This window comes from Perca fluviatilis, chromosome 3 (assembly GCF_010015445.1).
Source record: "Perca fluviatilis chromosome 3, GENO_Pfluv_1.0, whole genome shotgun sequence".
Classification (NCBI taxonomy): Eukaryota; Metazoa; Chordata; class Actinopteri; order Perciformes; family Percidae; genus Perca; species Perca fluviatilis.
This window is the reverse complement of record NC_053114.1, coordinates 29,590,499-29,602,045: the sequence shown is the minus strand read 5'-3', so window position 1 is coordinate 29,602,045 and position 11,547 is coordinate 29,590,499. Positions and strand designations below refer to the sequence as shown.

General features: G+C 40.1%; 1 protein-coding gene across 1 annotated transcript in view; it reads right to left on the bottom strand.

The window, feature by feature from the left end:
* Nucleotides 1-9,456: 9,456 nt before the first annotated feature.
* Nucleotides 9,457-11,547, bottom strand: part of myom2b (myomesin 2b) — a 36,829-nt gene continuing 34,738 nt past the window's right edge. Inside the window, exon 39 of the mRNA XM_039794375.1 lies at nt 9,457-11,297. Within this exon, the coding sequence (XP_039650309.1) occupies nt 11,079-11,297 (219 nt within the window). The 3' untranslated portion in view covers nt 9,457-11,078. The remainder of the gene's footprint in view (nt 11,298-11,547) is intronic.

Here is an 11,547-nt window from a genome sequence, read left to right as displayed (position 1 = left end):
TTTTTCAACATACCGTACTATGACTTTTTAATGGCTTTTTTTACTTACTATGCTATTACTGTTTTCACCATAAATTCTCTGGTGGCACACTGGCTCAGTTGTTAGCACTGCTGCCAACAGGCAATGTCACTGCAGACTTTGAACCAGGTTTGATACCCAGTCCAGGCTGTCCCTTTACACAACGTTTTTTTCAACACACAATACTATTTTCTATACTATTTTTTCGACATACTGTATGTCAAAAAAAGCCATTAAAAGTCAGTGTAGTTTGTCGAAAAAAGTAATAGTACAGTATGTCAAAAAAAGCCATTAAAAAGTCATATACAATGACTTTATAACCTTTTTCGAAACACTATATTATGATTTTTTTTTAACATTCTATACTATGACTTTTTCGGCATACAATGCTTTGACTTTTTTCGACATACCATACTATGAATTTTTTATGGCTTTTTTCAACATACTATGCTATTACTGTTTTCAACATAAACTATTCTGTGACACTGGCTCAGTGGTTAAAACTCAAGTAACCGCTGCAGACTCTGACCCAGGGTAGATACACAATCCAGACTGGCCCTTTCCATGAAGTTTTTTTTTTTTTTACTACAATACTATGACTTTTTAATGGCTTTTTTTGACGTACTGTACTATGACTTTATAACTTTTTTTAGAAACACTGTACTATAATTTTTATAACATTCTATTTGGACATACTATGCTTTGACTTTTTTCGACATACCATACTATGACTTTTTAATGGCTTTTTTACGACATACTATGCTGTTACTGTTTTCAACATAAAGTCATTAGTGACACTGGCTCAATGGTTTAAACTGCTGCTGTAGCAAGTAATCACTGCAAACTCTGTCCCAGGTTCAATACCCAGTCTAGGCTACCCTTTTCATAATGTTTTTTTCGACGCACAAAACTATGACTTTATCACTTTTTTCGACATACTATACTATGACTTTTTTCGACAGACTTTTTGATCACTTTTTTGACATGTTATACTATGACTTTTTTTGGATATTCTATACTATGCCTTTTTTGACATACTGTGCTTTGACTTTTTTCGACATACCACACTAGACTTTTTAATGACTTTTTTTGACATATTATGCTATTACTGTTTTCAACATTAATTCTTTGGTGGCACAGTGGATAGCACTGCTCCAACAGCAAACCAGCAAGTAGTCACTGTAGACTCTGACCGGAGACGGTTTAGAACCATTGACATATATAAAATGGACCAACAGATCCCTTTGCTCTGGACGGAGACGAGCGTTACTGTGCAGCCTCCAACTGAGCTCGAAGACGTAGATGTGACGTGAGCAACCTATCTGAAAGTTGTAAGTCTTCTGCCAAGAGAAATCTCAATCATTCCGAATCTTGCAAAGACGGAGAGCGTAGGTATATATAAGGAGATAACATAGGCACAGGCTAATTATTGCTAACTAAAGTGCTAGTTAACATTAGTAATTAAACTTAAACAGCTAATGTGAGTCGAAACTGCCTGCGAGCAGTCAATGGAATGCTAACGGGAGGTGATGGCTTGTTAGCATCAAAATGGTGCCATGACCCCCTTGTTTAGAACCGAGACGCCCCAACTCAGAGTAGTTTCCTGTATCTGTGTCACGTGGACTCCGCCCCGGCCCCGCCTCTTTAGGAGACTAGCAGCAGGTCCTGAGTGTATTGATTCCAACAGGAGAAGTGAACGTGAACACGGATTATGAGCGATTCTTTCGTCCCATAGTCACCAAAGTATATATTGGACCCATTCTTTACAAGCCACATATCTCCAGAACATTCTGCCACTAAAATTGCATTTTTCAGACGGACACATCAGGAGAAAATTAACTTTGTTTGAGACCTGTTTCTGTCTCTGGACCAAACTCTCGCGAGATCTGGCAACACAGAGAAGCTAACGTCAGCTAACGTTCGTGAACGCCCTAACAAAACTAATCTCTGTGATGCTAAATATGTCTTTTAGCTGTGTAAATATCCAACGTTAGCAAAAGAACATATTCATAAATTATTTAACTATAACTTTTCATCCATCCACATGACATTCACTACACGTTTAAAAGAGGCCACACCCCTTTAGGAGACAGGAAGTGTGTACTGTTTCATACCATTGGCGCTGCTTGAAATGCGCTATCTTTAGTATAGAGGATGTTTGCTCTGACCCAGATTCGAAACCCAGTCCGGGCTGGCCCTTGTCATAACATTTTTTTCAACATACTATAGTTTGACTTTTTTTCAACATACCAAACTATGACTTTTTAACAGCTTTTTTCGACATGTTATACTATGACTTTTTGATATACTATACTATGATTTTTTTTATAACATTCTATACTATGACTTTTTTTGACATAATTTCTTTTAGTGGCTCAGTTGTTAGCACTGCTCCAACTAGCATCAGCAATAGGAAATGCAGTTCTGACCCAGGTTTGACACTTTTTTCAACATACTAAACCATGACTTTTTATATATATTTTAATATACTATGCTATGACTTTTTTCGACATACTATAGTTTGATTTTTTACGACATACCATGAGTGTTTAGGACATACTATGCTATGTATTTTCAACATAAATTCTTTGGTGGCACAGTGGCTTAGTGGTTAGCACTTCTCCAACAGGCAACTAGCAAGTAGTCACTGCAGACCCTGACCCAAGTTTCAGGAAGTTCTTTTTCAAAATACTAAATGCATTTAGTATTGTGAGAAGAAGAAAACAGCAAATAATTTCTTGTTTTTTACCATATTGATTCAGAGAGGTGTAAGATTAAAGAGAGGAACAAAGAAAGAGACCAAATTACATTGACCATGAAGAATCCTGAAAACGAAAGCTTCGTTAATATATGAAGTGCACCTCAATCTGCAGCTCCACCATGAACTGTGATTCACACATACCTGCATGTAGCAGAAGAGACCATATGCATATGGACATATGATGCATGCAGTGACAGCAGGTGTGTCACAGATTGGAGTCTTTCTCATTAGACTGCCACTGGAGAATTTGATCATCGGGACCTTGTGGACAAGAGTCCTCTCCTCTAATCGTAAGGTCACAACCGCAAGCCCTGTAGTCATGTCCATGCATGCATATTAAAACACACTTCCACGCAGCAGTAATAGCTCTCTGCTGGACATAAACTGCTCACTTCACATTACCAAAGGCTGGATTTGACCTGTGGGACTTTTGATTTGCATACTGTCCTCCTTACCAAACAAGTAGGCCACCATTCATTTAGCTTACAGTATATTTATACATCTGCAGATCAGCCAACACAAAATAGTAGCAAAACAAAGTAGCAAAAGCAATTAGATTTCTCATATTGTTAACTACTCTTATATAATCACACTGTGATGACTTCCTCAACATAAAGTACAGTAAAGTTGTGTGGTTTGTTTGTATAACTATTTTTTAAGGTTAAAGATGTTAATAAATGTGATCACACATTCCAGGCTGTGGATAACGCTATGTATGTCTTAACATTTAAGATGTATATCCATTTAACCTCACTTTATTCACGTTATATTGTGTAGGCTAGCTACAACAACAACAGGGACAACAACCAGGGCCACTAGTGGCATTGACACTGGAGACACTGCTGTTTGCATGCCGTCTCCCAACACTCGATGTTAGGTTGGTGTCTTTTAAACGTGACACATTTTTTTCCTGACTTTAACCAAGAAGTTTTAGTCACCTCAAATTAACCAAGTGGCAGATCAGAAAACGCATGAACTGAGATTTTAAACGATTTATGATTTCATCATTAAAATCACTGACAAATTTGAAATCACTGACAAACGGTGTTGTCCAAATGATAGTGGTGCCGGATCAGAAAGCGTTTTGTTGGACTTGTTGCATAAAATGAAGGTATCTTTGTTGCTCCATGACTACTCTTATAGTGTAGTTGGTCTTTAAATATGTCTTTGTCATTAGACTTATTTAAAATCATTGTTTAACTACAGACTGTGAACACATAAAATACATTAGTACCTACACAGTACACCACTGGACATTTAGTACTTGAATGTATTTTGCTCAAGAGGCATTCAAAGAAAGCTTTTTCACTTTAATTGCCCATGTAATATCAGAAGATGATGAGGACTAAGGGCCGGGACACATCAGGCCGATTATCGGCTGTGGGACAGTCTGGCGAGGTCAGTGACTCAAATCTCTTCGGTGAATCCCGTGCCGTCGTCCGTCTGGGGGGCTGTCGGCGTTCATTTTGGCCGACCTGACATGTTCGGTCGGCGGCAGGGAAGTCGGGACTCACCCGGAAATGACGAGCGGAATGAGGTGACTAGAGTCTCTCAAAATCTGATGAAAATCTTTTAAACTGACCTTTGTTGAGCTGAAATGAAGACAGATTCAGCAACTGCATGGTCTATTTCTCGCTTAAAATGTTTTCAGAAACACGTTTCAGTGAACTATTTTAGTACAATATGAGATCGTATTCTGAACGGCCGCCATGACAGTCTGGCTCTCAATTTCCGGAGAAAACAAACCCATGTGACGCATTCGTCCAATCAGCTGCCGGTTTTCATTTCTTGGGCAACGTTACAGATTAGCGCCGCCTGCTGTCATAGAGATGTATTATGTCTTTTCTCCTCTCGTCTTTTTGGTCTGTTCTGTGGCAGTTTTTTGGACCTCGGGGACACAACTGTTCATATCGACGGGGTTTTCTGTCAACGGTCGGCCGTCGGCTATATGTGTCCCGGCCATAAAGGACAGGGGAAGAGACCACTACTTGTGGTTGTTATTTCAGTAAGAAAGGAAACATATTTATAGCCACTTAAGATAACTGTCAGTTGTGGAAGATCCTTTACTTACTCTTAGTAAAAGTAGCAAAGCCACAGTAGAATGGCCCCTTGTATAGTGTAATATCATTGGACCATTTTTTATGACTTTGCCATGTGTTTTGTTTGTAAAATCTTAATTTTCAAAGTAACTGCTAGTAACTGTAACTCTCAGAAAAATGTAGTGGAGTAAAAAATGTGATATATCTCTCTGAAATGTAGTGGAGTAGAAGTATAAAGTGGCTTAAGGTACTCAGAATTGTACTTGAGTACAGTATGTACAGTAATTGAGTATATACTGTACATAGGTACATTCCACCACTATAGGATGTAAAAACATTTTGGAGTATCTGAAAATTATACATGGTATTAAAATCAAGAAATGAATGAATGCTCACGACTCTTGGCTGTGCTGCTTGCAGCTGATTACTTGATGGCTTCTGGGTGTCAGGGTGAAAAGTTGAATTTGAAGTGGCTGATTACGATGTAGCTTCTTCCTCTGAATCTGCCCCCTTAGCCTGAGGAGGTGCAGCCCTCTGCAGTTCAACGCAAAAAACTCAAGAAGAACATCTGATGCATGGAACAGAGCAACAGACAGGTGAGCCAGACCTGGTGTGCTGCCTTCACATAATAATCTCCGTGAGACAGCTGGCCCATACACATCAAGTGAAAAATGAAAATTGCCAGTACACTCGACAGCTTCTTTTGTCTGTGACTTCGACATGTTGACAGGCATCAGGGTTGTTTCCAAGGAGCTAAAACGTCATCTGCATGCAGGTGAGAAGGGAAATACGGCACATTATTGTGAGCCTGTACGTAATAGTGCATTCTGCAACACAGACTAGCACCAGGATAAACATGTTCATTCCTGTTTTAATGATGCACTTTGCAAAACTGGGACTCCATTTATCTGCCTTCCTATCGCTGTCTCTTCTTCCAGCTGCCGCCTCTCTTCTTTAGTCTCTCATCTGTTTTCTCACCCACATAAAGTCAGTGAAGCAACTGTATAGGCTCCTGCTTGTTGGCACCTTGCCAGTACCACCAATTTTAGGTCTGAATTGTTTTTTATATGTCTATGTTTGTGAGTATGACAGTGAGAAATTAAAGAGTGAGCATGTGCAAAAGATAAAGAGAAGGCGGGAGACTTGCAAGGTGTCTATGTGAGTATGTCTGGCTGTCTGGGTGGGAGTGCCTGTGAAGCTGCAAAATCATTTAAATTGGGAAAGGAATGCAGGAATGCTCTCTAGTGATTCTGATCGGAGCCAAATTTCTCTGTCAGATAAGTCCCCAACAGGCCTCCTTGCAATTTCACAGTGATTGGAGAAGGAGTAAAAAAAGAGAGAGGGAGGAAAGACTGAGAAACATGAGAAATAGAGGAAGAAAGGGGTGTAGAAATGAATAGAAGGTACTGTAGATCGAGTTTTAGGGAGATAGAGGCAGGGAGACGGACAGACTTAGGAGGGTAAGGTAATACTGGCTGCATATTTGTGAGTAATTCAGCTGTAGGGGGAGAAGGAACAGTGCTGTCAGATGAGACTTCCATCTTAAAAATAATTCAGCTTTCCAGGAATAAGCTACTGAAGTTAAAATCACACATCATTCTCATTGTCTCCCATTCTCACACACTACATTCACATTACCCATTCTAAGTTTCACTAGTCATTTTCTCTGGCAACTCTCTCTACCCCATTTCCAAAACGGGCAGGGCGACACAGGCTCAGACAGATGATGAGTCACATTTATTAATGTGACAAATTTAGAGACTCCAATCATACTAACTTTCATGTCTGCAGTGAATTGAAAACGAGAGCTTGCATGTCCATGTTTTGGGTTTCTATAAAATGAGCCGCTTTACCACCCCTTCTGACATGGCTCTACTGAGAGCAAAGCAGACCCTTGTGGTTCTTTCAATTTAAAAGATGATCACACGTTGACACAAACAATGCCTCTGGATTTAATGCATGTAAGGGTCCGCAGCATCCCAGCAGAGTGGCATTAGGGCTGCAGAGTGGAATGGCAAGTAGGTGTGCTGTCCTTGGACCAGAGATCCAGGGTTTACGTTCTCATGTTAACAAGCATCCGCCCTGCTGAAGCATCCAACAGCCAGACACTCAGTCACTACAAGCTCCAGGGAAGCTTCTGCGTAGCTGAGCTACCGGACTTCCCTGCAGAGGGAGAAGCATGTTTCCTGCAATGCATCACTTACATTAATATCACTAGTAATATACCAGATGTGAACATTAAGCTTGCCTCCTTGTTAAAATGCACAAAAAAGCAGCCTTTATTTTGAAAGAATGTGTTTTGAGCATGTGAGGGAATACGACACACACAAGAGGTTTCTCACAAATATCATGCCTGAAGAAAAGATGCCCAAATACTGGATTTTTAATCACAGCATGGATCTAATCTGCTCTCATTTTATGAAACTATTTGAATAGCCCAGTTAGCCAAAGACTAGCACAGCAAATGAGCAGCAGTACTTGAAAAAGCAGCTCAAGCTGTTTATTTTGATCTCTCCACTTGATTATTTTTTCCTATGTTCACATATTCTCTCCTTCCCCCCTCATTTCTCTATCTCGTCCTCCTCACCTCTGTCCCTGTAATTTGCTCTTTTGTGATTAGTTTGACTTACTACACTACAGTATATTGTCCGTGTTGCTTCATTTGTATTGCACAGAACAAATGTGTCTGTAGTAAAGCTGATAGGTACAGCGGAGGATTTATCTTAGAGTTTGATGGTTTACAAATTCAATCTCTACCGCTCTGATCAATGAGCAGACACGTTCCAGCTATCTTGATGATGTCAAACTTTATACTTATGATCCAGCATTGAGTTTTTTTGATTGGAGATTGGAGGTGATGACATGGCTGATTAATCAGGAAACAAGCAGGTTTCTTTCAGTTATAGCAGAGTGTATGACACCCCACTTTTTTCTGATTGTAGTGTGAGCACGAGACAAAAAAGGTGAAAGCCAACAATGTGTACTTGACGCAATGCACTTTTCAAATCAGTTCCCATTTTAAAGTCCAGAGGTTTAATCAAGCCACATTTTTGCTTCTCTCCCTCTTTTCCTCCCCTGCTTGTTTCCCCCTTTCCTCTCTCTCTCTCTCTCTCTCCCTTCTTCCTCCTTTTGTCTCCTGAACCTCTTTGCACTCTCTCAACTTTCTTCCCCCTCTCTCTCAGCATTACCCTAACCTTTCTTCCCTTTTGCCTATTGCTGTCCTTCTACTCACAGTAAAACAAGGAATAATCTGTGGTGAAACAGCGAGACAATCTTGCAGAATAGCATGCTGCTTGTTTCTCCTCTCTCACTCTTTTATTAGTTTCTCTCTCCTCTCTTTCCTCCTTCCCTTGTTCCTCAGGTCCCTCTGCGCACGTCTCCTCCTCTCTCTTTTAGGAAAAAATCTGCAGTAATGAATATCATCAGAATAATTGTCAGCATTTACCCCAGCAATGCAAATTGTGTATTACAAATTTATGTACATGTGTGCATCATAGCAGTATTTTAAAGCATGGCTGTGTCAATGCACACCCACAAAATGTCTCAGCTCCAAGTGTATCTCATTGTTTGAACAGCACTGCTTTAATTAGAACAGGCCTGTCTATCCTTGTGTATGCACGTGCAAGTGTGTGCATGTGCCCAAAAGTGAGTAAAAGTGTCTGAGTGTGTGTGCATGTTTACATAGTGCCCCCATGTGGAGGACTGTAGAAGAGCACATATTCTGGAGTCTTTCTCCACACAACCACACGCTCCAATGACACGGTGTTATATTTGGAAACACAATTTCATGCTATCAGTACTGGCTAGCTATTCCATTTAGATAGCAGTCATATATGTGTGTGTGTGTGTGTGTGTGTGTGTGTGTGTGTGTGTGTGTGTGTGTGTGTGTGTGTGTGTGTGCAGTAGATGTGTCTGTGTGTATGCATCTATTTGTGTGTCTGTGAGTGCACAGGCTATCTGAGTGTCTCACAGAGATGAGTCCCGTTTTTTCAAGTTTATTGAAATTAAAATTTGGTTGTCATGGTAACATTTGGATTCTCAGTAATTATGCTGATTAAAAATGTGAAAATTAATTAAAAGTCAGGAAAATGATCTCACAGCAGATGATCAGTGAAACATCAAAATGATTCAGATCCCTCTCTCTATTTCGCCCCCCTGCTCACACAAGTCTCGTCCTCTTCCTGTCGCTCTTCAGAAGTCCTTTATTGCCACGCAACACCAAAATATCTACATTCATTTCTCACATGTGCATTGTTTCAGTATGTTTCTTCCTTTCAGACTTACACACAATTTATGACATGAGATTTGTCTTCATGCCCAAAAAACACAACAGCAATAAAAATAAAACACACACACACACACACACACACACACACACACACACACACACACACACACACACACACACACACATCACTCTTACTATGTCTCTGCATTTCATTCAATCAGTCAACTCATTCTCAACTTGTTGACAATCTCATACCGCAAGAGCAGACACATCAGAAGCGAAAGTAACGCAAAACAACAGCAATCTCACAGTCTCACTTTCTCTCTTTCAGTCTCTCCATTACTCCAGTTCTCTCACAACCTGCATCTTGTTCTCCGTCTCTCTCCCTCTCTGACAGAAACAGGCTTAGCAAAGTGTAATCGCTTTCTTTTATTAGCAACAGCAAACACAAAAACAATGAAGTTACCCTCCTCCCCTCCCTCTCTCATCTCCGTCTGCTCTTCTCCTCTCATCAGCTTTAATGAACCACAAATCTCATCAGCCATCTTTTCATCAGCTCTGCCATCACTACTTCCTGCACTTTTTTTAATCGGAGTGACATCTTATAGCATTGCTGTTGGCTGATGACCAGGAGGTGGATATGGACATGGATATTTAGGTGTAAGGTAGAATAAATGTAGATTTAAAAAAGAAAAAGAAAAATTGTGCTAACAGTCAGAGTCAGTATTAAGCAGAAATCGGTTATGACAGTTTTCAGTGGTGGCAGTACTGCTCCATGGCTCTGGTTTACTAAGTGGTGATTCACTGCCAGCTGATCTTCAGCATGTTCAATATCTCACCATGGTGATGGAGGACGGTGTTTTGCAGCCATCAGTTGACAGAGGTGGGAGCATAATAATGGCTTTCTACAGCCCAAGCTATTTCTCTCTGTTCCTGTGTTAACATGTTCTTTGTGAAAGTTAGCATTATTGCTGGAGTAAAAACTAAATAGCGTTCCAGCATTCATCTCGTTAGACACAGCAGTGACTTGGACTTGGAGCGATACTAAGCTTGTTTTGTGCATAAACATCCTGCAGAAAGCATTATAGGGGAGAGATTTTCCGAAACATGTAAATTAAATCTTTCATGTATAAAACAATGACCGTGAGGCCGAGCCAAGCTATTGTCCCCCCCAGTGGGCAGAGTGGGCCCACCTCTCTCCACAGGGCCACGAATTGGCTTTGCCTCGTCTTCAAAGGGTGGTAGTAAGGGTGTGTGAGGGGGAATTAAGACATTCTGCCAACAGCCTCATGAAGCACAATATGTTGCACACCATGAAAAATGCAGGCATCAATGAAAAATGTCTTTTCAGCAGCATGCTGATGAGGTCATATCAAAGCCATTGTTCCTAAAGTATCAAGTTGTTATGTTGTATGTTGTGAGAACCTGTTTTGAGACCGGGAGTAAAGCTCTGAGGGGCTGAAGCATTCTGACCACATGTCTCCATGGTGGTTACCAACAATATACTCTATAACAGTCTTTTTAATTATAGTATATGTATTGATTTCGCCTCTATTTAAGCCAGATCATTAGAGATTTTTTTTTTTTCGCTCGTACACAGAGCTGTCAGTGAAAACTACTAGTTTAACTGTTCTGCTTTACTTACATTCCAGTATCAGTTTAAAAACAAATTTCAGTCCTTTTCCAGCAATAGTTTTAATGAAATTTCAGCTTTATTCAAGTTTCATTTCAATTAAATTAGTCATTTCTAATTAATTCTTGTTCAGATATGAACTAGTTTTATATTTTATTCATTTCAGGGATGTTTTTTTGTTTTCATAGAGATATCACAATAGCATATTTTTTTCGCTTACTATAACAGTTATTTTTACTTTAGCTATCAGGGTTTTCTTGACTCTCTAATTTAACGCCAAGTGTGTTAGTTCCATTTCATTTAAGGATTTTAATATTTGTCCAGATAGAGAATACCACTGAAAGCTTGTCTGGTTTACATGTGAATATGTTTCTTCCTCATTTATGATTGTCATGCTTTCTACTTCCTCCTGGTAGGAGTGGGACTCTTCACTCCTCTTCCGGCCTTAGGAGGGGCGGGGCTAGGAGTGGAGGGGCTCGGAGTGGAGGGGGCGGGGCTAGGGGCAGACTGGGTCTTGGGCTGAGGGATCTCAATGGGGAGTTTAGGAGGGATCATTATTTTAGGGGTCAGAGTTGGTTTTGCCTCAGGGATTTTCTCTCCATGACGGTACACACTGACCTGGAGAGAGAGAGAGAGAGAGAGAGACAGAGAGAGAGAGACAGAATAAGACATAATGTTAGTATTATGTAAACATTTCCCATACATGTATTTACTCTACTGTATGTATGTAGAGAGTTTGGAAGGGCTACACCTTTCATGCAAACTTTCTACAGCATTTAAGCACATAATTTTGAGTCTTAGGTAAAGAATATTCTAGGTCAGGATTCTGCATTATTTTGTCATGTTAATCTTTTCATGTTAAAACTGT